Here is a 27,123-nt window from a genome sequence, read left to right as displayed (position 1 = left end):
TCCCTTCTTTTTAATAGCCACTGTACATAATGAAAGAAAATGGTTGAGTTTTGTCTAAGTTATAGTACAGCTGGTAGGGAAAAGAAAAACAAGTTGGGCTTTATATTACATAATTCTTTGTTCTGCTGTAGTAACACACATAAACTTCCAGGCAACATACCAAGATATGCTTAAGCAAAAAGGAAAAGAGCAAGAAATCTGAAGTGGACAGCTTAGGCTGGAGACGTGTAGAACATCTGACTACCCGACACCACATTCCTAATTGTTTGTTACATGTTTACTTTCTAGATCCTGGAGACCAGGAAATAGTTTTCTCATACCAAAACTACATTACAGTTGTAAAACATGAATGCTTAGTTACTTAGTTATTGGGAAAGATTTGACTAGTATTTATTTGAGGAAGATCAAGAATGATTAGAACTCACTAGATTGAGGTTTTATGAAAGAATATATTACCATCTTAGACTTACAAAATTTTTTACAGTTACACAGAGAGAAGTATACGCTAAGTCTTGTACAGCTGGCCACAGTGAAAATCACACAGCATTGGACTGCAGGACCATCAGCATCTTATTCGGAGAATTTCTAGCTGTATCTCAGAGTTGCAACATATTATTGTTGGTCATGTCATTCCACGGTACTGACATCTTCTAAAAGTATTGGATGGCACATGTAAATTAAAATAAAATGAATATTTAATTTCATTTTTAGAATACTTAGCAGTATTTTGCAATTCCCCTGGAGAACTGGCAGCTCCATGGGCTGCTGCAAAGCCAGGGCTAGCAATCCCTGCCAGAGAAGACCACTAGCATCAACTGCTTCTAAGAAGTCAGGAATGGTATGAAATGGAAGCAGAATATGTCACTGTCACTGCTTTGATTTGATTTTTTAAAATCAAGAATTGGCTTTCCCAAGTAGGTACCAGAACAGTGCTACTGTTCAAATATTTCTTAAAACTCTGTACTGTCAATTATGGGAAAGCAAAGCCTGGGCACTTCCCCTGCCCTCCCTGACCAATTCCAGCAAGGAAAACCATCTGCTTTTCTTTGGCAAAGCCCAGAACAACTGAATGCTCTGTGCAACAAGAAACAGTTCCTCCCACCATTCCTCTGCCTCATCCAAATACAGCTGTTTGCTTCAGTCTGCAAGTGACTGAATGCACGGGTGATTTTTGTGTCCATTGTGTGAAAACAAACTAACATTTGCAACCCACTTTTAGAGTTTTCAAAGCATTTTTCCCTCTTCTATATCCTGTGCTCTTTCTTCACACACAATCACAAGTTAGAGGTAAACTGAAGTTTTTATGATGTACTCAACCTTCCCCCGGCATCAGAGTGTCAAATCAGGTTGAAAGTGAAATTGGTAAATAGCTATTTGAGAATTGTAGGAACATTTTTATGTTTTCTGAGAAATAATAAATTAAAATTGAATTTTAATCACAACCCCACCTACCAAAATGAGAGTTGAAGTTCTGATGTTTTAAAATTTGACCAAACTAGTATCTATGCTGTTTTATTCTATTCAGTTCAACGGAGCAGTTATTTATTGAGCATTCACTGTGCACAGGGTATATGCCATACAACCTCAAGCAAGGCTGGTCATGGCTCTAGAAGGATCTTAGGGGTCTGTGGAGAACATTAGACAGTGAGGAAATGGGCTAGGGTGTGAGTGATCCTTTGAAATGTGGGAGCACAGGGTGCTGAGGGAGCTCCAGGAGGGACACTAACTCCATCTTGGGAGAACATTTCTCATGTGGCTTCACATCTTCACAGTATGTTAAGCAGAAACATACTGTTTGGATTATAGACAGTGGTGTGAAAGCATCCTGTTTGGGAAAAGCAAATGAAAACATGCATATTTTTCCCCTTGGCTTTGTCCATGTTCATCATGTTTTCTTCCAAGTTCCTCCTCTTATCTCATCATGGGCTTATGACTCCTCACGAGCTGCACAGGATGCTGGCTATAAACAGAATCCTGGGAAAGGGTCTGAAAATGCCTGTGTAATGCCAGGGCGTGGGAGGCAAAGAGTGAAGGGTCCAGGCGGGGACACCAGGAGAGAGGAAAAGACACCCACAACACAGCTGGCTCTGGTTAGCAAAACAACCAAGGCCAGGGTAGGCAAGGCCAAAGGGCCTGAACCTTGCTAAGGATCAGACTGCTCAGCTGAGATGTTACTTTTGGGAATCTCTACTTGACCCTCTCCACCCCAGTACTGTCCTCCAAGCAGGGTTGAAGGACCCCTCTGGGCCTCCACAGAAACCTTGTTTCTCTCTCTGGTCACAGGAGCTTCGGGTGGGGCAATCCCCTGTTCACTTGTCACTCCTATTTAGCTGTAAGTGTGTAGAGTTCAAGGCTGCTCTTTTATCTTCAATGTCTTTCATACTGCCTGGCTCAGACTAGCTTTCGGAAAATATTTCCTTTTTTTTTTTTTCCCCTGAGATGGAGTCTTGCTCTGTCGCCCAGGCTGGAGTGCAGTGGCATGATCTTGGCTTATGCAACCTCTGCCCCTGGGATTTAAGCAATTCTTCTGCCTCAGCCTCCAGAGTAGCTGGGATTACAGGTGCACGCCACCATGCCTGGCTAATTTTTTTGTATTTTGGTAGAGATGGGGTGTCACCATGTTGGCCAGGCTGGTCTCAAACTCCTGACCTCGTGGTCCACCCACCTCGGCCTCCCAAAGTGCTGGGATTACAGGCGTGAGCCACCATTTTTTTAATTAAAAAAAAAAAATACTGGGAGGGATGCCATGGCACACACCTGTAATCCCAGCACTTTGGAGGCTGAGGCTGGAGGACTGCTTGATGACCTGTAATCCCAGCACTTTGGAGGCTGAGGTGGGAGGACTGCTTGATGCCAAGAGATCATGATCAACCTGGGAAACACAGTGAGAACCCTTTTCCAAAATAAAAAAATAAAATAAAATAAATTGCCTGGGTGTGGTGGCACATGCCTGTAGTCATAGCTATTTGGGAGGCTAAGGTGGGAGATTCTACTTGAGGCCAGGAGACTGAGGCTACAGTGAGCTATTATTTTACCTGTGCACTCTAGCCTGGGTGAGACAGTGAGACCTTGTCTCAAAACAATTAATTAAAACATGAAAAAATACTGGAAATCTTCAAATTAAATTACACACACACACTTAATCCTACTGCTTTTTTAAAAAAATTACATTAAGATGTAAAAGTTCCCCTTTCATGTCCTCCCTGTTTTCTTTGCTAAAACGGATATATCAATGTATACACTAAATGGTGGTTGAGTCAACTAATAAATGAGTGAATAAACACTCTTGTCTGTGTTGAGATCAAATCCTGGAAGCAGGCTCCCAGCTGTTGCATCTGGAAGTCTAAGCATTGGTCTCGAGTCAGGTGCAAATCCTACCCCCTTGAATTCAAGGTTGGCCATTCACTAGCCATAGCTGTAGCTGCTAACTAGTAAGCTTCTGAGAGCACAAATTATGTTCTTTACCTCATATTACTACACATTGTTCCACCAAAAAAATGAGGAGGGGTGCTCAATAGCTACTTATTAAATAAGGAATCAACAAACTGTCCCTGCCTTACCTGCCCAGCCTTTTTCTCTTAAGATGCAGTGAATAGAACTTGTATTAGTTTCCTATTGCTTCTCTAAGAAGGTATCACAAACTTGAAGGCTTACAACAACCCAAATGGCTGGGTGCAGTGGCTCAGACCTGTAATCCCAGCACTTCGGGAGGCCAAGGCAGGTGGATCACCTGAAGTCAGGAGTTCGAGAACAACCTGGCCAGCACATGGCAAAACCTCGTCTCAAGTAAAAATACAAAAAAATTAGCCGGGTGTGGGGTGGAGCCAAGATGGCCAAATAGGAACAGCTCCAGTCTACAGCTCCCAGCGTGAGCGACGCAGAAGACGGGTGATTTCTGCATTTCCAACTGAGGTACCGGGTTCATTTCACTGGGGAGTGCTGGACAGTGGGTGCAGGACAGTGGGTGCAGCACACCGTGCATGAGCCGAAGCAGGGCGAGGCATCACCTCACCCAGGAAGCACAAGGGGTCAGGGAATTCCCTTTCCTAGTCAAAGAAAGGGGTGACACACGGCACCTGGAAAATTGGGTCACTCTCACCCTAATACTGCACTTTTCCAACGGGCTTAACAAATGGCACACCAGGAGATTATATTCCTCACCTGGCTCGGAGGGTCCTATGCCCACGGAGCCTCACTCATTGCTAGCACAGCAGTCTGAGATCAAGCTGCAAGGCAGCAGCGAGGCTGGGGGAGGGGTGCCCGCCATTGCCCAGGCTTGAGTAGGTAAACAAAGAGGTCGGGAAGCTCGAACTGGGTGGAGCCCACCACAGAACAAGGAGGCCTGCCTGCCTCTGTAGGCTCCACCTCTGGGGGCAGGGCACAGACAAACAAAAGACAGCAATAGCCTCTGCAGACTTAAATGTCCCTGTCCGACAGCTTTGAAGAGAGTAGTGGTTCTCCCAGCATGCAGCTTGAGATCTGAGAACAGGCAGACTGCCTCCTCAAGTGGGTCCCTGACCCCCAAGTAGCCTAACTGGGAGGCACTCCCCAGTAGGGGCGGACTGACACCTCACACGGCCGGGTATTCCTCTGAGACAAAACTTCCAGAGGAATGATCAGGCAGCAGCATTTGCAGTTAACCAATATCTGCTGTTCTCCAGCCACCGCTGCTGATACCCAGGCAAACAAGCTCTGGAGTAGACCTCCAGCAAACTCCAACAGACCTGCAGCTGAGGGTCCTGACTGTTAGAAGGAAAACTAACAAACAGGAAGGACATCCACACCAAAAACCCATCTGTAAGTCACCATCATCGAAGACCAAAGGTAGATAAAACCACAAAGATGGGGAAAAAACAGAGCAGAAAAACTGGAAACTCTAAAAATCAGAGTGCTTCTACTCCTCTAAAGGAACACAGCTCCTCACCAGCAATGGAACAAAGCTGGACGGAGAATGACTTTGACGAGCTGAGAGAAGAAGGCTTCAGAAGATCAAACTACTCCGAGCTAAAGGAGGAAGTTCGAACCAATGGCAAAGAAGTTAAAAACTTTGAAAAAAAATTAGACAAATGGATAACTAGAATAATCAATGCAGAGAAGTCCTTAAAGGACCTGACTGAGCTGAAAACCACAGCATGAGAACTACATGATGAATGCACAGCCTCAGTAACTAATGCAATCAACTGGAAGAAAGGGTATCAGTGATGGAAGACAAAATGAATGAAATGAAGCGTGAAGACAAGTTTAGAGAAAAAAGAATAAAAAGAAACAAACAAAGCCTCCAAGAAATATGGGACTATGTGAAAAGACCAAATCTACCTCTGATTGGTGTACCTGAAAGTGACAGGGAGAATGGAACCAAGTTGGAAAACACTCTGCAGGATATTATCCAGGAGAACTTCCCCAATCTGGCAAGGCAGGCCAACATTCACATTCAGGAAATACAGAGAACGCCACAAAGATACACCTCGAGAAGGGCAACACCAAGACACATAATTGTCAGATTCAACAAAGTTGAAATGAAGGAAAAAATATTGAGGGCAGCCAGAGAGAAAGGTCGGGTTACCCTCAAAGGGAAGCCCATCAGACTAACAGCGGATCTCTCAGCAGAAACTCTACGAGCCAGAAGAGAGTGGGGGCCAATATTCAACATTCTTAAAGAAAAGAATTTTCAACCCAGAATTTCATATCCAGCCAAACTAAGCTTCATAAGTGAAGGAGAAATACAATACTTTACAGACAAGCAAATGCTGAGAGATTTTGTCATCACCAGGCCTGCCCTAAAAGAGCTCCTGAAGGAAGCGCTAAATATGGAAAGGAAAAACCGGTACCAGCCACTGCAAAAACATGCAAAATTGTAAAGACCATCAAGGCTAGGAGGAAACTGCATCAACTAATGAGCAAAATAACCAGCTAACATCATAATGACAGGATCAAATTCACACATAACAATACTAACCTTAAATGTAAATGGGCTAAATGCTCCAATTAAAAGGCAAAGACTGGCAAATTGGATAAAGAATCAAGACCCATCAGTGTGCTGTATTCAGGAAACCCATCTCACGTGCAGACACACACATAAGCTCAAAATAAAGGGATGGAGGAAGATCTACCAAGCAAATGGAAAACAAGAAAAGGCAGAAGGTTGCAATCCTAGTCTCTGATAAAACAGACTTTAAACCAACAAATATCAAAAGAGACAAAGAAGGCCATTACATAACGGTAAAGGGATCAATTCAACAAGAAGAGCTAACTATCCTAAATATATATGCACCCAATACAGGAGCACCCAGATTCATAAAGCAAGTCCTGAGTGACCTACAAAGAGACTTAGACTCCCACATAATAATAATGGGAGACTTTAACACCCCACTGTCAACATTAGACAGATCAATGAGACAGAAAGTTAATAAGGATATACAGGAATTGAACTCAGCTCTGCACCAAGCGTACCTAATACACATCTACAGAACTCTCCACCCCAAATCAACAGAATATACATTATTTTCAGCACCACACCACACCTATTCCAAAATTGACCACATAGTTGGAAGTAAAGCACTCCTCAGCAAATTGAAAAGAACAGAAATTATAACAAACTGTCTCTCAGACCACAGTGCAATCAAACTAGAACTCAGGATTAAGAATCTCACTCAAAACTGCTCAACTACATGGAAACTGAACAACTTGCTCCTGAATGACTACTGGGTACATCACAAAATGAAGGCAGAAATAAAGATGTTCTTTGAAACCAATGAGAACAAAGACACAACATACCATAATCTCTGGGACACATTCAAAGCAGTGTGTAGTGGGAAATTTATAGCACTAAATGCCCACAAGAGAAAGCAGGAAAGATCTAAAACTGACACTCTGACATTACAATTAAAAGAACTAGAGAAGCAAGAGCAAACACATTCAAAAGCTAGCAGAAGGCAAGAAATAACATCATAGCAGAACTGAAGGAAATACAGACACAAAAAACCCTTCAAAAAATCAATGAATCCAGGAGCTGGTTTTTTGAAAAGATCAACAAAATTGATAGACCACTAGCAAGACTAATAAAGAAGAAAAGAGAGAAGAATCAAATAGACGCAATAAAAAATGACAAAGGGGATATCACCACTGATCCCACAGAAATACAAATTACCATCAGAGAATACTATAAACACCTCTATGCAAATAAACTAGAAAATCTAGAAGAAATGGATAAATTCTTTGACACATACACCCTCCCAAGACTAAACCAGGAAGAAGTTGAATCTGAATAGACCAATTACAGGCTCTGAAATTGAGGCAAAAATTAATAGCTGACCAAATAAAAAAAGTCCAGGACCAGATGCATTCACAGCCGAATTCTACCAGAGGTACAAGGAGGAGCTGGTACCATTCCTTCTGAAACTATTCCAATCAATAGAAAAAGAGGGAATCCTCCCTAACTCATTTTATGAGGCCAGCATCATCCTGATACCAAAGCCTGGCAGAGACACAACCAAAAAAGAGAATTTTAGACCAATATCCTTGATGAACATCGATGCAAAAATCCTCAGTAAAATACTGGCAAACCAAATCCAGCAGCACATCAAAAAGCTTATCCACCATGATCAAGTGGGCTTCATCCCTGGGATGCAAGGCTGGTTCAATATAAGCAAATCAATAAATGTAATCCAGCATATAAACAGAACCAAAGACAAAAACCACATGATTATCTCAATAGATGCAGAAAAGGCCTTTGACAAAATTCAACAGCCCTTCATGCTAAAAACTCTCAATAAATTAGGTATTGATGGGACGTATCTCAAAATAATAAGAGCTATCTATGACAAATCCACAGCCAGTATCATACTGAATGGGCAAAAACTGGAAGCATTTCCTTTGAAAACGGGCACAAGACAGGGATGCCCCCTCTCACCACTCCTATTCAACATAGTGTTGGAAGTTCTGGCCAGGGCAATTAGGCAGGAGAAGGAAATAAAGGGCATTCAATTAGGAAAAGAGGAAGTCAAATTGTCCCTGTTTGCAGATGACATGATTGTATATCTAGAAAACCCCATCATCTCAGCCCAAAATCTCCTTAAGCTGATAAGCAACTTCAGCAAAGTCTCAGGATACAAAATCAATGTGCAAAAATCACAAGCATTCTTATACACCAACAACAGACAAACAGAGAGCCAAATCATGAGTGAACTCCCATTCACAATTGCCTCAAAGAGAATAAAATACCTAGGAATCCAACTTCCAAGGGATGTGAAGGACCTCTTCATGGAGAACTACAAACCACTGCTCAGTGAAATAAAAGAGGATACAAACAAATGGAAGAACATTCCATGCTCATGGGTGGGAAGAATCAATATCGTGAAAATGACCATACTGCCCAAGGTAATTTATAGATTCAATGCCATCCCCATCAAGCTACCAATGACTTTCTTCACAGAATTGGAAAAAACTACTTTAAAGTTCATATGGAACCAAAAAAGAGCCCGCATTGCCAAGTCAATCCTAAGCCAAAAGAACAAAGCTGGAGGCATCACGCTACCTGATTTCAAACTATACTACAAGGCTACAGTAACCAAAACAGCATGGTACTGGTACCAAAACAGTGATACAGACCAATGGAAGAGAACAGAGCCCTCAGAAATAATGCCACATATCTACAACTATCTGATCTTTGACAAACCTGACAAAAGCAAACAATGGGGAAAGGATTCCCTATTTAATAAATGGTGCTGGGAAAACTGGCTAACCATATGTAGAAAGCTGAAACTGGATCCCTTCCTTACACCTTATACAAAAATTAATTGAAGATGGATTAAAGACTTACATGTTAGACCTAAAACCATAAAAACCCTAGAAGAAAATCTAGGCAATACCATTCAGGACATAGGCATGAGCAAGGACTTCATGTCTAAAACACCAAAAGCAATGGCAACAAAAGCCAAAATTGACAAATGGGATCTAATTAAACTAAAGAGCTCCTGCACAGCAAAAGAAACTACCATCAGAGTCAACAGGCAACCTACAGAATGGGAGAAAACTTTTGCAACCTACTCATCTGACAAAGGGCTAATATCCAGAATCTACAATGAACTCAAACAAATTTACAAGAAAAACACAAACAACCCCATCAAAACATGGGCAAAGGATATGAACAGACACTTCTCAAAAGAAGACATTTATGCAGCCAAAAAACACATGAAAAAATGCTCATCATCACTGGCCATCAGAGAAATGCAAATCAAAACCACAATGAGATACCATCTTACACCAGTTAGAATGGTGATCATTAAAAAGTCAGGAAACAACAGGTGCTGGAGACAATGTGGAGAAATAGGAACACTTTTACACTATTGGTGGGACTGTAAACTAGTTCAACCATTGTGGAAGTCAGTGTGGCAATTCCTCAGGGATCTAGAACTAGAAATACCATTTGACCCAGCCATCCCATTACTGGGTATATACCCAAAGGATTATAAATGGTGCGCTATAAAGACACATGCACACGTATGTTTATTGTGGCATTATTCACAATAGGAAAGACTTGGAAACAACCCAAATATTCAACAATGATAGACTGGATTAAGAAAACGTGGCACATATACACCATGGAATACCATGCAGCCATAAAAAATGATGAGTTCATGTCCTTTGTAGGGACATGGATGAAGCTGGAAACCATCATTCTCAGCAAACTATTGCACGGAGAAAAAACCAAACACCGCATGTTCTCACTCATAGGTGGGAATTGAACAATGAGAACATATGGACACAGGAAGGAGAACATCACACACTGGGGACGGTTGTGGGGTGGGGGGAGGGGGGAGGGATAGCATTAGGAGATATACCTAATGCTAAATGACGAGTTAATGGGTGCAGCACACCAACATGGCACATGTATACATATGTAACAAACCTGCACGTTGTGCACATGTAACCTAAAACTTAAAGTATAAAAAGAAAAAAAGAATTAGCCGGGTGTGGTGGGCGCCTGTAATCCCAGCTACTTGAGAGGCTGAAGCAGGAGAATCGCTTGAACCCGGAAGATGGACGTTGCAGTGAGCCAAGATCGCTCCACTGCACTCCAGCCTGGGCAGCAGAGCAAGACTCCATCTCAAAGAAAACAAAAACAAAAACAAAAACAAATGTATTAGCTTACGATTCTTGGGGTAAGAAGTCCTGAAATCAAGGTGGAGGCAAGGCTGTGTTCCATCTGGAGGCTTTAGGGGAGAATCCAGGCTTTTCTTTTCTACCTGCATTCCTTGACTCTGGGTCCCCTTCCATCTTCCAACCTCTGTTTCCATCATCACATTTCCTTCTTAGACTGACTCTCCTGCTCACCTGCTAGAAAAACCTCTATGATTACATTGGACTAACCAGAATAAACGAGGATAATATTCTCATTTCAAGATTCTTAATCGCATCTGCAAAGTTCCTTCTGCCATATAGCCATCTTCAGGGCCCATCATTCTACCTACCTTTGGGGCAGAGAAACAGAAAATCTGTGCACATACTGGTCCACACTCTCCTAAAGAGCAGTATGACTTCATTTGCATTCTCTTTGATCTTAGTTTCCTTACTTGTAAATAAGAAAATGCATTTAACAAATATGTTACTAGACATGCACATTCTGAACTTTGAGGATGCATAATAAAGCAGACAAAAGGCCATGCTCCCATGCTGCTTATGTTCTAGAGGAGGAGAAAATAAAGTAAAATGTTTTAGGTGGTAACTGGTGAGCACTGGTGAGGAGACCAGCATGTCTGGAGTAAAGCAAAGCAGGGGGAAGGTAATGGGGAAAGGGCAAGAAAGAGAGGTTGGGATGGGGGATGCAGGTCACTTAGGTCTTATAGGTTTTGAGAACTTTGGATTTTTTCCAAATGACATGGAAAGTCACTGGAGGGTTTTGGGCAGAGTAGTGACCATGACCTGACATGCATTTTAATAGGTCACTCTGATGGCTGATTGAAAATACACGGAAGCGGGTGAAGGAGGAAGCAGGGAGATGTGTCGGTACCTTATTCTCTTTACTCTCACCTTTCTTTATGCTCTATTCATTTGCATATCCTTGCTTTCTTCATGCAGTTCTCTCTCCTAAGGGCACCCTGCTCCTCTTTCCAATTCAAAATTCTATACAGACACTCCTTCGAGATTGAGCTCAGTACTCATCTTAGAGCAGTAAGGAAACTTTGGGGGCTTATTCTTTGCCCCCATTTTCAGATGAGGACACTGAGGTCCAGAACTCTTAGGAAGCCTGTCCAAGGTTATACGAACAGCAAGCAGTGAGGCTAGGATTGCTGACAAAATGTGATTCTAAGGAAATCGCAAGGGCTTCCTGATACAAAGATGTTTCTCTTGAATTTTTTTCTTTTTTTTTTTTTTGACAAACCCACAGCCAACATCTTATGTCTTGAAATTCTGTTTGTTGTTTGCCTTCTCCTTCATTAAACGGAGATCTTGACAAGCACAGATGGTACCCTATTCAGCTCTGTGTATTTAGTACAGTGCCTGGCACAAAAAACACCCAGTAAGTATTTGCTAGGTGAGTAAATAATGGAATGTCAAGCTCTTGAAAATCTGTGTGTGTGTGTTACTAGTCTCATGTCTTCCCCAAGTTCACCATCTCATGGTGTTAAATGTCAGTTGGACAGGTCTATAAACTTTTTTTTTTGAGACGGAGTCTCGCTCTGTCTCCCAGGCTGGAGTGCAGTGGCACGATCTCGGCTCACTGCAACCTCCACCTCCTGGGTTCACACCATTCTCCTGCCTTAGCCTCCCGAGTAGCTGGGACTACAGGTGCCTGCCACCACGCCCGGCTAATTTTTGTTATTTTTAATAGAGTCAGGGTTTCACCGTGTTAGCCAGGATGGTCTCAATCTCCTGACCTCGTGATCCGCCCGCCTTGGCCTCCCAAAGTGTTGGGATTACAGGCGTGAGCCACCACGCCCAGCCACCAAGGACAGGTCTAAAAACTTATGAGCTGAGTGTTCTAGAAAAGGAGACCTTATTATTGTCTTAAAAAAAAAAAAGGAGTGGCAACAGGATTAGAGTGGGGATCTTCCCAACACAGTAAAGATCAGAGCTAGAGACCCTCTTCTTTTCCTTCCCTCCTTAATTCTCAAGCAGTCTGGGATAAGAGGGATGAACTAAGTTCTAAACGAATGTCACTCTTTGAGGAGAAACCACAGTCCTGTGTCCTGTGACCTTCTGTGCACTAGGCATGGTAGTCTTGTTTTTACTTAGGTGATAACTAGCAGTGACAACGTAAGTGGTAAGTGTACCCCCGCCTCTTACTCCTGTGGTGGGGTTGTGCATGCAGACCAGGAGAAAGGCCCCAAGAAGTATGTCCCTGTTTTCACTGTCAGTGGTTGTGTGGACTCATAATGAATTATCTAGTGGCTAATATTTTTAAAAATAGGGGACTTGGCTGGGCGTGGTGACTCATGCCTGTAATCCCAGCACTTTGGGAGGCTGAGGTGGGTGGATCGCCTGAGGTCAAGAGTTCGAGACCAGCCTGCCCAACATGGTGAAACCTCATCTCTACTAAAAATACAAAAATCAGCTGGGTGTGGTGGCGGGCACCTGTAATCCCAGCTACTCAGGAGGCTGAGGCAGGAGAATCACTTGAACCCAGGAGGCAGAGGTTGCAGTGAGCCCAGATCACTCCACTGCACTCCAGCCTGGGCAACAGAGTGAGACTCTGTCTAATAAAAAAAAAAAAGGTGGAAAAGTTAAGGACTTTCCAATGTCACTTTACTTGCTATAGCAGTGTTAGAACTGGGAATAAAGTCCCATCTTCTTTTCAGTGCACCCACTGCCTTCTGGGACACATTTTCTTGTTTGTTGCTTCAATCCTCCTAGTGGAAGTTTACCCTCTCAGATTACAACTGATATGAACAGATCCTTAAAAACAGAACTGGCACACAGAGAACTTGATGATAAATTGGAAGATGATGCAAGCACAAGGACTGCATCCAGAAATAAATCATATCTTCACATAATGTTTATAGAAATTGCATTTTGAAAATTTTCCATAGAAATTATTTTACCCACGACAGGAATGCTACTCTCTCCCACAGGGATTTGACCAAACAGAAGGGGAAGCAGAATGGAGGAAGAGTAGTAATTTAGATTTATATACGAAACATTATTTGGAACCTAAGTAATAATCCTTAACTAATCACAATGTTTTATGCATTCTGCTTTTTAGCGGAAAGAGCAAACCACAAGAAAGCAAGCATATGTTAGAGAATTAAAAAATGCTTCCAGGGTTTCTTAGGCTCAAAAACTTTTTTTCCCCAACTCTCTGCACTATCTAAAATATCCCATTGCACATTTCCCTCCTCCCTCTCACATGTGTTTTGTTCATTTAACCAATTTGCCAATATTTATTGAGCTCCCCCCTTTTTTTTTCTTAGTTTCCACACACAGCACTGATGAGCCTCTCTTGCATGTGCCTAGTACTGTAAGTCAGAGATGAAGATAAAGGTCTTGCCTTTAAGAAGTTTAATGCCTGGTTAAAAAGTTATCCTAAGATGATTTTGGTTTTTATCATTTTTAGTTTATTCCTAGTTCTGTAAATAGATAGTTCTACAGTGAATATTTTCATTCGGATCCATTGTCTATCATTTTGCATCTTGTTCTGTGCATCTGGGGAAGGGGCTGGCGGAGGGACTGACCTTTACGGACTGGTTAAGTCATATTCCTTTGCCCTGAGGTTCATCAAATGGGAGTAACCAAGAGATCAGAAGATCAAAGGGTGAGAGGAGAGAGAGGCAGGGGTATTTATTTCCCACCCACCACCTCTCCAACACACATATACTTTGTTCTCCACACCTGCAAGCTGTGCGTTGACAGTGGCTCCATTCCTCTTCTAAATGCCACAGCACCTGTCAGGTAGCCCTCTTCTGGAACTCTCTTGGGCTAGCAGCTATCATACAAATCATTGCGACTGCCGATTACAAAAGAAGAAGCATATTTCTGAGAACAAGCAAGAAGTAATCCAGTTGGGAGCTAGAGGAACTGCCACAGAGAACAAAAACAGGTCAAGATATTCTTCCTACTTACCCTTCGAAAAGAGATCTGTGGAAAGCCACTTCATATTTAGGTGGCTGAGAGAGTTGCATATTCTCTGTCTTTCATAAACCGAAACCTGCTATACTAGGATGACAAGTAGGGCCAATTTCATTTGGTTGAGCATAGCTTCCTGGAGCACAGTCTTCAGAAAAATTTTGAGGCCCATTCTCAGTACCTGCATCTCAGTCTCTTCCACAGACATGGGGTCAGCAGATATACTCTAAAACGTGGATTCTGACTGTAATACCTATTTCTGTATCTCTAAATGATTGTAATCTGAGACAAGGCAGAAACGAGTGTCTTGAAATACAAGAGTTACAATGGTATCATCTAGCTCTCCTCTTTCTTTCACTCATTTTACATACAAGGAGAAAGAGGCACATACATGGAAAAAGAGGCACGTGAAGGGTAAATGGTTCAGAGATCAGTAATGTATGCAGATTTTCTCCAAGATCATGCTCAGTTCTACCTATTAAGGGAAAAAGTAAAGAAAAACATAGTGGATTGCAGTTGTTAATGCATCTGGGGAAGTCCAATGAAATCTCACTGGCTGAAATGGAATTTGACTGGGACAGTGAGGTCAAGACCCTATTTTTAGAGAGGCAAAGATATCTTTTAATCATGTTTTTATAAATATCAAGATCTAAGCATTATGTTTTACTTTCAGTAGTCACACCTAGGATCATAGCATCATACTAGATAGGCAGGGTGTTGGATAGGATCTAATGTAGTTTGATTACAAAGACAAACAGAAAAGAGCCTATCTAAAAGCCACTCGAGGGAGCTTTTTGGAGATCTTGTTAAAGTTCCTTTTGTAAAAGATAAGCTTTGAACGGCAAACCCTGCTCCCCCAAGTTATAAAGTAGCTGGGAGCAAAAGATGGTGATTTTAAAATAGAGTAAGTGTACAGATAGCATAAGGATCTTGTCTTTAGGACCATACCAAGTGGAAAAGATACACCATGCAAAGAGAGACAACAAAGTAAAATACACTTTCAAAAGTCGAATTTTGCTAATTTTAAAGTTGTATTTCCTCTATGGGATACATGTCCTAAGACTGAAGATGAAAAATGGGGATAAGGACCATTGAAATAGTCTTACAATTCTCCCAAATTATTCTCTATTCTAGATCCATACCCAAGGGAGCAATTCTCTGCCTTCTTTAAAGACCTGTTCTCTAATGTTGAAATGGCCATTTGTAAGAGTATGGAGAGAAAACATTAAATATGAACAGGAATCCTGGGGCCTGTAACATTCCTATGTAATCAGTATTCCTCCTGGTTCTGAACACTAAGGACTCTACATGTAATGGAGTCAGTTTTCATGCATATTATTCACTTGTGTCTGCTCTGACTCTACCCACCTTCCCCACCTTCTCTCAACTCTCATCAAAATATCTTCACTGTTGTGGGGTGGAAAATTGTCCTTAAGGCAAGAAGTTGAACCTGGCAATATAAAAAGTGTGGCCTTGACCCTTAATCTTAAGAAAAAAGTGCTCTGAGAAAAATCCCATTTTGCTATTCACATCACTTAGTCTCTTCTTGGATTTAGCCCTTTCTTCCAGAAATAAAGTGATAATGATGGCTCCCTAAAAAACCCTTTAAGCCTTCCCAAAGGTAAGATGAGCTTCTGATTATTGTCCTTACAGTAAGATGCTATAATTTGCTCTCTCCCAAAAACTACTAGGGAAAGACAACATCTTTTTACATTAGGGGTGGAGATGAGAGTATCAGCCTTTAAAAATAGGACATTTGCTTGTTCTGACTTTGAAACCTGACACAAGGATGTGGCTTTATGTGGAACCTTCCCCATTTGGACCTGCCCTAGCTTTAGCCTCTTCAGCTTTACCGTGGTGTCAAAGTAGAACATTCATCTGGAGATGGATTTCTTTTTTTTTTTTTGAGATGAGTTTCGCCCTTGTTGCCCAGGCTGGAGTGCAGTGGCACAATCCTGGCTCACTGCAACTGCCGCCTTCCAGTTTTGAGCGATTCTCCTGCCTCAGCCTCCCGAGTAGCTGGGATTACAGGTGCCTAGCACCATGCCTGGCTCATTTTTGTATTTTTAGTAGATGGGGTTTCACCATGTTGGCCAGGCTGGTCTCAAACTCCCGACCTCAGGTGATCCGCCCACCTCGGCTTTCCAAAGTGCTGGGATTACAGGTGTGAGCCACTGCGCCCAGCCGAAGGTTCTTCTCATTGTTGCTTTTATTTGTGTGATTTTGGTCAAGGTACTTAATATCTGTGGACAAGTTTCATTAGTTATAAAATAAGAGGAAGAACTAAAGTTAAGCCAAAGGCAAAAAAAGAATAATCATTATTACAGTTTCCCATATACTTTTATGACTCTTGGAGGTTATCTCACTCAAAAGCAGGATCTGCCTCACTTTAATTTGGGTCCTTATAATAGGTCCAGCATAAGATGGCATGGTCAGAGAACATGTACAGAGAACTATAGTCCATAATTATGAAGAGAGAGGTTTGTTTGCTTTTATTATGGAATCTCTTCTATATTTGAAAAAACATACTCAATATAAATGAAAGGTCAGGGGTGAATGAATTGTGCTTTAAATAAGTTTTGAATACAATTGCCATCTAGTCTTTGCAGTCTGCAAAATTCTTCTTTAAGTGAATAAATGTGTAGGGCAACTCTCCATTACCTTGATCAGCATCTAATACCAACCTGACACTTAGAATTAAATTAGAGAAAGAAAATTGGATACTTTGAGACTTGAGGGCTGATTATACTGCTTGAACTAAGAATGGATTTAAACTCTTCCCTTATCCCATTTAAATCTAACTAGGTATAAACTCTCCATTACTAAGGAATAGAGGTGTGTCTGCAGAGGTGGAGGTTCCCCTTGATGTTCTTGGACAAGGAAACCTAATCCTTTCTTCTGACACACATGGTTGCAATAGAAACCATTTCCCAACTGCCAGTCTGGTTTTAATCTGTTGTTTCTAGCAGGAGAGGATTTGCAGGGAATGTTAAGGAGAGAACAAAATTACCAGAACTTACTATAAAGTAAAAGTGTTGATGAGAAATCAAAATTTAAACAAGTGTTCAAAATTGTAAGCATGAACATATGTAGACATATAGTTCACGTTATAAGGATAGGACTATAAAACTTTTTAATCTTAGGTATGTTTAAAGTCTGCTTTCCATACAACATTTATATCTTACTTTACCAAAGTTCTTTAGCTTACTCAAATGATAGCAATGGTAAAATACCATCATTAAATACAGTGGTGCTTCATTTAAACACCACTGTTGGAGAATGAATTATTCCATAGGAGAATTTTCCATATAACCAACTGCATAATACACACTTTTCTTTTCTTTCTTTCTTTTTTTTGAGACAGTCTTGCTCTGTCGCCCAGTGTGGAATGCAGTGGCTTGATCTCGGCTCCCTGCAACCTCTGTCTCCCTGGTTCAAGCAACTCTCGTGTCTCAGCCTCCTGAGTAGCTGGGACTACAGGCGCACACCACCATGCCTGGGTAATTTTTGTATTTTTCGTAGACATGGGGTTTCACCATGTTGGCCAGGCTAGTCTCGAACTCCTGACCTCAAGAGATCTGCCCGCCCCAGCCTCCCAAAGTGCTGGGATTACAGGTGTGAGCCACTATGCCCAGCCCATGATATATACACACTTTTAAATGTTAACCATTTTGTATGAAAACATTTCAAAAGTGTATTGTAGGTTTTTTCTTCAAAGATACATTGAATAATATATCTTTCCCCGAGGAGTCACGGTTACCATTATTAAAAACTTATTAAAATAAGTTAAATATACTGAGCTGAATATATTCCTCCTCTTAGAAGATGGTGAGCTTTGTAGTCATACTTTCCCCAACACCAAAATGCTTACTGTGAAAAAGTACAAAAGTAGACAGAACTGGTTCATTTTTAATACATCCTGTGTCTTTTCTGTTAACTGTTCCTTCTGGCTGTTAAAAGCATAACAATTGCTGACAATAAGCTGTGTAATTTGTTAAAATCCAATTTACTTTTAAAAGAGGTGCCTACTCTGCATAAGAGACTATTCTAGGTGCTGGGGGAGATGTTAGAAATATAAACTATAGTCCATGTCCAAGAAGCAAGGCTGGCTGAGTGACACCTGAGAGTTACCAGGTCACCGCCACGGTGCAAAACACAGTTTATTACTTCTAACAAAGTCTAAAAATTAGCAAATATTTTCAATTTTAAAAATCAGGATACTAAAGTTATAAAACTTGTGGTCTTAAAGTCCCACCTTTTTTAGTGGGACTATGTCTTGGAAATACCTCCCACGGAAATATTATTGGTCATAGGAGTCTGCAGATAAGACTAAGAACTACTTCTTGAAGAAATAAAGTAGGTACACCCTTTGACAGCTTTTGGTGCACCATAGTCTTATTGCTAGGTTTTATCTCGCTATCTAGATGACTAAAGATGTCAGAAAACTAATCTTGCTAATTGCTAGGGTCATGTAATCTCATTAATAAAATATATGTAAAACACTGTACTATAATGCTTTGCTCTATGTATGAGTAAAACATGTAGGGCATTTATTAAACTGCATTTTACAAGGCATAACATATATCCCCCTTCCCCTGGCAAGGTTTGTTTCCAGGGTCTCAGTAATATCACATTCTTTGGGTTCTACAACACCTCTTGGCTCCTTTATTTCCATCATCTGGCTACTTTCATTCCACAAACTCTATCTAATGGTCTCAAGGATTTCCTTGGTTTCAATTACCATCTGTTTTGTAGTTCAAATCTCTTCTGAGCTCCAGACCCATGTATCTATTTAATGGGCATCACATTTTGGAAGTACTACAAGCACCTCAAATTTAACAGCCAAAACCAAACTGATCAGCTTTGTTGAAGACTATAACTTGATTTCCTAGTTTTTTTTTGCCTTCATCCCTTTCCTGCTCACTTCCAAATTACACCAATTATACTTGAACTTCACCAGTACTTTGTATACCTACAAGATTATACTATATGGTTTTAATTTACTGTTTTGTCTTACCCTGGTAGATTTCAGCTCCTTTATAGGCATCTCTTATCTCCTACCTCTCCTTGGTAATTTTCAGTAGCTGGATGAATTATAAACAAAACACATAAAGGAATTGTCATGAATTTCTTCCAGTTATATTTTTACTGAAACACTCGTTATCTGTCTGGGAGACTTTTAGGTGAATTAACAGAAGCAGAAGAACTGTATTAAACTTTCTCATAACCCCAAACAAAACAATTTCTTCCATCAGGTATAACCTTCCTGCAGCCTTCCCTAGACTAGGCTGAAACACCACAGTCATAACCACTCCTCCTTAAAACTTGCGGTGCTTGCTTCTTTAACACCTATTAAGTGTACATCATTTATTTATCCGCTACTCTATTAGACTGTACACAACTTGAAGACAAGATATGTCTTTCTCTGTACCTTCAGTGCCTAGCACATTACGGTAGGGTTCAACAAAGTTTACAGGACGAATGAAATAAGGCCACATAAGCCCAGTGCGGTGGCGCATGCCTGTAATCCCAGCACTTTGGGAGGCCGAGGCAGATGGCTTGGCTTGAGCTCAGGAGTTTGAGAGATCCTGGGCAACATGGTGAAACCCTGTCTCCACAAAATACAAAAATTAGCCGGGCGTGGTGGCGCACCCTTGTGGTCCCAGCTACTCAGGAGGCTGAGGCAGGAGAATAGCTTGAGTCTGGGAGGTGGAGGTTGCAGTGAGCCGAGATCGCGCCATTGCACTCCAGCCTGGGCGAGAGTGAGACCTTGTCTCAAAGAAAAAAAAGGGAAATGAGGCCACACATGTCTAAAAAGACCACTTATATTACCCTCTAAGAGAACTGGGAGTTCCTAAACAAACTTTTTAAAGGTTGCCTTCACATAGCTAAGATCAGAAATGCAGCCTACTTGACTTTCTTCCAGTCTAAAGCGTTGCTACTAATAACCCCCAAGGAAATTCTCCTTCCAGGAAGGCTGCGCAGACAAGGGATCCAGGGAAAAACACTAAAGCCCCACCCCGTTCCTGTCCCCACCTGCTCGGCAAGAACTGCACTCCGCCTGATAGCGGCTGCGCTGCGCAGCCTGGAGGCCCAGGCCGCGCCCCGCAAGCAGGAGTCGCGAGACTGGGATTGGCTCTCTGAACAGACGTCATTCCGAACAAGACGGCTCCGCCCTTCTCAAGATGGCGCTGCACTCAATGCGGAAAGCGCGTGAGCGCTGGAGCTTCATCCGGGCACTTCATAAGGGATCCGCAGCTGCTCCCGCTCTCCAGGTAACCAAAGACGGCCCTTCCCTCCGCGGCTTCCCATCCCGCGAGGTTCTTCTCATCCCACTGCCCTCTATTTATTTCTCTCCTCCCGCTTCTTAGGGAAAGTACATGCCTTCCCTCGCCTAAGGTCTACTCGTCTATGACTGTCGGCCTGTTCAGAGCGTAGTGACGTTGCAAGGATACGTGATGACGTAAAGGTTTCTTGGTGGAAAAAGCGCGCCGCTTTCTGACCTCTTGCTGCCACCTCCAGTTCTGGGAGCGGAGCGCCGCCGCTGTTGCCGGGCAACGCGGTGAGCCTACCCCGCGTGTGATGTTTTCAGAGACCGGTTGTTTTAGAGACTGCTCTTCTTGTGGTCTTATTACTGTTTTTACCCTCCTTACCCTAACAACACGCTAAGGGGCTATCGGAGAGATTAGAGAAGTTTTGTTAGGCATTGGGCAGCTTGGGTCGGGGCAGCAGGTTGGCAGTGTGGTACTTGAGCAAGTGTCAGTGCATCTTCCATTCTGGTTGCTCCTGGTGGCTCCACAGCACTGCTATATCTAGCAGGCTGTGAAAGAGTGACCGCAAGCTGCTACAGAGTTTGTCCTGTCCTGCGCTTGACAACACTGCTGTTACCATTAATCTCGTCGTACGGAGACCATGTCGCGGCCTGGTCTTATTGGGAATTGTCTTAAATATTTGGAATTTTACCCTCATAGCAAAAAAGTCAGGGGGAGGGGATACCCTTTCAGTTATTCAGGCTTTTACCAAACGTCTTCCAAGTACAGTCTCAGTGGCAAGCACTTTGACGTACTTTATCTATGGGAGATATATTCTGGGAACTAGAGAGAAAGGAGAGAATGTGATTTTATTAGGTAATTTCCTGGCATCATTTGCATATGCATTGCCATAATGAGTAGGTGTGAGGATGTCACACCTATTGTAACTGTTGTGTTGAAAACAGCGCTAGACTGGAAGGTAGCCTAGAGGTCAAGGGTTTGGTCTGCCACTTGATAGCTGTGTGACAAGTCACAGTCTCTCTGGGACTTTTTTTCTTTTTTTGCTCATATTGAGTGGAGGAAGAGAGCTGGACTGATTGACACGTTAATGTTCTTTCAACCTCTGGAAAATCTATAGTTCCATGATTATGAAGCCAAAACAAAGCCAATGAGAGTAATTATGAAAACCAAAATTTAAGTTCAACTTATTTTTCTAGTCATGTCATAAATTTTTTGAACTTCCGTTTTTTATTAATGTGAGCCTCACAAAATTCTTATAAGCTAATATATTAATATATACCAGAAAGCTGCTTGTCAACAAACAACTATTCAAATGTTACCTTAAATTTCAGCAGCAATGTTAGGTAAGACAATTCAAAATTAGATAAATTTATCAAAAATTCCTCTCCTTGAAATTTGAGGGTTTGATTCTGCAGAACTAGAATTAGATGATTATTTATAATTAATAGCACATTAACACCTATGCTATCAAAGTAGCTAAGCCGTAGACCCAAACTTCCCCTTATTCCAAACTAAAGAATTGAAGATGTCTTGAGAATAGAGAATCAAAGAGAGAGAGAAAAAAAAGACAAACTGCAGCCTGCTAATGACTGCCCAGGGAAGTTTAAGACACTAAGTCATTATAAATGCTAAAGAAAAAATTTCTTAAACCTCTACTATTGTTTCAGTGGCATTTATGAATAGGGCTATTAAAGTTAATTATTAATCTAGATTGTTTCAAGATGTAGAAATTCCAGTACAGATGAATGTTTCTAAACCTTTAATTTAGCTTTGAGTAGAATAAGTATTAAATGTGAGAGTATTTTTTTAAAGTATAAATCTACATATAATTTCAGTCATTGAAAATGATGGTTTGAAAGATTAATCTGTTTTTTTGAAAGACTGAGAAAAGATACAAAATTGTGTTCATAGTGTTATTACGATGTTATGTTTATATATAAGTGTTTATATAAACGTATACATAGAAAAAAAGCCTGGAAGGGAACAAACATTTTTAACTTTTTAATTTTGCTTTGGCCTTCCTAAATAGTGGGTTAAAAGTTATTTGTTTCCTTTTATAGCATTACATATTTTTCACATGTCTAAATTGAAGACACACACTTTTTAATAACCAGAAAAACGTTTTGAAATCATAAATCTTTATACAGATCTTTAGTCATTAATATCATTTGTGATATTTTAGGTTTCTGAGGAAGATACTTGTCCCACAATGCCGTTATTAAAATGGCCTTAAAAAAGGACTACTAAAAATTTATGGCCACTTTTCCTGTATGTATCTTCTTTTTCTCTTGAAAAGCTTCCTTTGAAGTCAAAGGGATTTTGTGAACAGATGCAGAAATATGTGAAAGAGGCATTGGATTCTTAAACCAGATGCATTAGACATTTTTATGATATCTCATAACCTTTGTAGAAAAAAATTATTTTGCAAGAGTATAGTATAATGGGAAAAAATGTATATTTATCATATGAATGGTTCCATCAAAAACCAAGAAATAGCCAAGTTAGTTTTTATTAGCCTTGGCTGTGCACTTACTCCCTTAGGTGTAAAGCAAAAGTGAATGAGCCATAACAGTGCTATGTTAGAAACTCTAACTAATAAAGTGTTGTGATTCCTAAGTTGTTTTAATGGTTTTTAGTGTTTTCTTTTTTTAAAACAAAATCTTCGGTAAAAATGTTGGCATAGGGCATCTTTGCTTATCTCAGATGCAGGCTTTTACCTCTCAAGGCCAGATGTAAACTCAAGTTGAAAATAAAACATAGGGAGAAACAGGAATAACAGCACATCACTCCATACTCATTATTGGATGTCTACAATTTATATGAAAACGGTTTATTTTGCCAGGTGTTGCCTGACAGAAAACTGTTGAAATCTGACAAGATGAGCGTAGTCATAGAGTCAGAGGAATTAAGATCTGACATGTTCTGTTTAAATGTTGATGGTATTAGGTAAATTTAAGCCTGTCATCATTGGCCAAACACAGAATCCATACTTCTTTAAGCACTAAGTCATGATTGTATTGTGCAAAGAGTGAAATATTGATGGTTAGATTTTTGCAAAAATATTTGTTATTCAGTTGAAGTATGATAAAGTGTCCACATTTTATTGCAGTTGAACATGTTTCATTATTAGCGGTTCCTAGCCTGGGTTTGGCCAGTATTCACATAATGTTCTTGCTGTTAACGATCGCTAAGTATAGCCATTAAATGAAGAATTACGCCTAAAAAAAAAAAAAAAAGCGTGGTTTAAAATTTTTGACCCTGTATTTAATTCTCACAAGATTTAAATTTTTTTAATTTTAAAATAATTTTAGATTTACAGAGTTGCAAAATTAGTACAGAGAATTTCTGTATACCCTTCACCAAGCTTTGTCTTGAATAATCATAATACAGTTATCAAAATCAAGAAATTAATATTGGTACAATAATAGTAATTTAGCTACAGACTTAGTTCAAATTTCACTAGTTTTTTCACTGTCCCTTTCCTTAGTCCAAGATCAAATCCAGGGTCCCGCAATGCATTTAGCTTTCATGTCTCTTCTAATGCATACATTTTCTCTTTCATGACCTTGGCACTTTTGAAGAGAACTAGTCAGTTATTTTGTAGAATGTCTCTCAGTTTAGGTTTGTCTGATTTTTCTTTGTGATTAGACTGAGGTTTATGGATTTTTGGCAAGAATACCATGAAGAGATATTGTTCATAACAAGGCCTTGAGGCAGGTATTGCCACCTTATTTCAAACGTGAAGAAATAGTCTTTGGTTAAGTAACTTGCCCAATGTCACACAATGGTGGAATTAGGATGGTAAGATTTAATGTAGGCATTTCATTCCATATTTTGCAATTAGTATTTGTTATTGTAGGTTTCTGCAATGTTAATAACATTAAATTGGTGTAGTGTTCCCACTGACTTTTAGCTTTTCTCTGCCATGTATTGTTCATGCAACATGTAACATGAGCTAATCAGCATGGTATGTGTTCAAGAGCTACTACAATCATCTGGGAATTTTGCTAGTTGATTACTCTGCCAGTTTGATGAGGTTACTTCATCTCTCATGGCAAATAAAGGTGTTGCATGGATCCAGTCTAAAGCTCCTTTTAATCTCAGTCGGTGAGTCTTATTTGTTTAAAGTGCTTTTGTGGTTGGTTGCTTTTGTGAACTGACCTAGTTTATTAAAATGATAATAATATTTAAATTCTTTGCAATATAGCTTTGAGCAGCTAATGAAAACTACTGATAGTAACTGTTGAAAATATAGACGAAGGAAGAACTGTAGTTGAATGCTGAGGATTTATGCTAGCAGATAGTACAGCAGCCATGGCCTGGAAATGCTGAAGAGAGTGATGCTGCTGACCTCCAAATTCTTGCTCAGTGTATCTTTCGAATGACTGCAAGTTACAGAAGAGCTGTCTGCAGAAGCTTCTACAACTATATGTACACACACACACACAGACAAATATATATTTTTGTATAAATATATTTATACAAATTTATTTATTTATTTATTTAAACATCTATTGGCCAAGCACGGTGGCTGACGCCTGTAATCCCAGCACTTTGGGAGGCCGAAGCAGGTGTATTTCTTGAGCTTAGGAATTTCAGACCAACCTGGGCAACATAGTGAGACCTTGTCTCTATAAAAAATTCAAAAAATTAGCTGGGCTTAGTGGCATATGCCTGTAGTCCCAGCTAGTCAGGAGACTGAGGTAGGAGAATCACCTGAGCCCAGGAAGGCTGCAGTGAGCAGCGATTGTGCCACTGCACAGTTAAGATCCTGTCTGAAAAACAAACAAACAAAAAAACCCCAAAACCCGTCTCTATCTATCTATCTATCTATCTATCTATCTATCTATCTGTCTATCTAATCTATCTATCTCTATATTCCATGTCTTTCAGAAAAGGAACTAACAGCTAGTGCCTGCTATGTGCTAAAGTCTCATGGTATGTGTTATACATACTTTATCTTATTTACTTCATACAACAATTTGTAAATATTATTCATCCCATTTTATAAAAGAGGAAACTAAGATTCAGAGAGTTTAGGTAATTTTCCCAAGTCACAGAGTAAGTAAATAGCAGTGACACAGTTCAAACCTAGTCTTGCCTATGCTTTTCCCACCTTACCAGTAGTCTTTTATCAAATGAAATCTTACATGAATCCCTGTTATATAAAACAGATAAAAGCAAAGCTTTTCTGATTTAAGAAGCAGAGGAGTATTTTTAGCCCTGCTTGTTTGATTTCCCTCTCCCCCATTACCCGCCCCACTCCACAACCCAGGGGCTCCTGAGACAGTGCCACACAATTTTGGATTTCTTAAGATGTAGTTTGAAAAATACTGCAGCTTCCATAAATATCTAAGTAAGTTTGTTGATCAGGACCACATATGATGGATGGATTATTTTTAAGGAGCTGCACCGTAAATGAGTGGTTTGAGAGTATTTACTTTGATGTGTATATATTTTATAACTACAATACAGTATTCTATTGATCTTAAGCTACATGAGAGTACATGAGATAATAGCAGTCAAACAACTTTCTTTCCTTTTCTTGCCTTCTTTCTTTTTTACAGCTTACTGCTGCCAAACATGCTGATCTTTGTGCCCAACGATAATGCTTTGGATTCAGTCTGTCACTGTTGTAACTAACCTAGCCTCTAGCCTCCTCACAGAGAACACTTATTCTAGTTCTTTTCTTGACTCTATTCTAATGCCACCATTCAAGAGTTCAAGAGTTTCTCTTCTGAAGATTACAATATGAGGCCTAAATCTTTCTCCTAAATTTCAACAGAGAAATTTACTCCTTTAGGGTAGAAGCTGCTCAGCCACACTGTGAGACCCTAGATGCCGAGAGATAATTTATAGGCACAGAGATGATATGCTGACTCCAGCTTGACTTAATTTAACTCTGCTCAGGCATTTAGTTTTCTCTCTCTACCATTTCTTAACAATATTCTATCTCTTTTTTCTCCAGTTCAGAGGCTTCACAGATTTCCTGAACTTCTCTGCTTACTGAGCATAGCAAGGTCATTTATAGGTCACTGACCCATCACCTGAGTTCTGTTAGGTTTCTACTCATTAACCAAAATTCATCTGTAGCTTTCTTTTTTTCTTGCCACACAGTCTTCTGTTTTTTTTCTAGAGCTACTGCTCCATTTCTAATTGAGAAAGTCCTAATTGAACCGACTTCTGGTTGGCTAAAGAACTGTTTTTCGTTTTTGTCTTTGTTTTTTTTTTTTTTTTTTTTTTGCCCCTTTGCCTCCTAAAAAGCAGAGTGAAGCCAATCTGATGTTTAATTCATGGATATTCTTACAACTTCCACCTCTACATCTTTTGCATTCTTTGTGGATGCACCAAACAGCATGCAAGAATGTCAGTTTCTCCTTCACATTCTTATCTTCATGTTCTGATTGTGACTCACTGAGGATGGAGCCCTGAATGACCTTGGTTAGGTTGCTTATTATCCCATTTTCTTGAGATGATAGGTGTAGATTTTTCAGTAAGGTAGTTGAAAGTATAAAATAAAATAACATTTACCTTGTAAAACATTTTAAAGTGGAATCTATTCTCTTTAATAATATCCTATTTTAATACAGCATTTTGTAGTTTTTCAGAATGCTTCACATTCTCATTTACTCTTGAATACAACATACAAAGTTCCTCTATTTAGCCATCAAAAATTTTTACTCGTTGATTAAACTTTTATTGTGCCTTCCCATTTTTTTTAACCAGTTTTGCAAGATGATGAATATAAAGTAAATATCAGTGTTCTTTCAAGTTTTACTTCAGTGACTAT

The 27,123-nt window shown here is 40.3% G+C and overlaps 1 protein-coding gene and 1 long non-coding RNA gene across 7 annotated transcripts in view; one reads left to right on the top strand and one right to left on the bottom strand.

Moving 5' to 3' along the window:
* Positions 1-8,492: 8,492 nt before the first annotated feature.
* Positions 8,493-20,478, bottom strand: LOC106635195 (uncharacterized). Of its 4 annotated transcripts, none has more exons than XR_010112762.1 (4): positions 20,098-20,478; positions 19,079-19,145; positions 13,828-13,942; positions 8,493-10,335 (listed from the first exon to the last, which is right to left on the bottom strand). It is a non-coding gene; the product is annotated as an uncharacterized LOC106635195 (long non-coding RNA). The 4 variants fall into 4 exon arrangements; XR_004664453.3 differs by having other exon boundaries at positions 8,497-10,332; XR_004664454.3 differs by lacking the exon at positions 19,079-19,145 and having other exon boundaries at positions 8,495-10,335; positions 20,098-20,235.
* The window catches only part of WARS2 (tryptophanyl tRNA synthetase 2, mitochondrial), a 110,199-nt gene continuing 103,304 nt past the window's right edge, over positions 20,229-27,123 (top strand). The window contains exon 1 of one of the 3 annotated variants that reach the window (XM_003806295.7): positions 20,229-20,336. In XM_003806295.7, the coding sequence (XP_003806343.3) occupies positions 20,247-20,336 (90 nt within the window). In that variant the 5' untranslated portion in view covers positions 20,229-20,246. Of the gene's footprint in view, positions 20,337-20,489; positions 20,624-27,123 lie in introns of those variants that run through there. The other 2 variants (XM_034929698.4, XM_055114443.3) reach the window with 2 other exon arrangements.

Source organism: Pan paniscus, chromosome 1 (genome assembly GCF_029289425.2).
Source record: "Pan paniscus chromosome 1, NHGRI_mPanPan1-v2.0_pri, whole genome shotgun sequence".
Lineage (NCBI taxonomy): Eukaryota > Metazoa > Chordata > Mammalia > Primates > Hominidae > Pan > Pan paniscus.
This window is presented reverse-complemented; position numbering and strand designations above follow the sequence as displayed.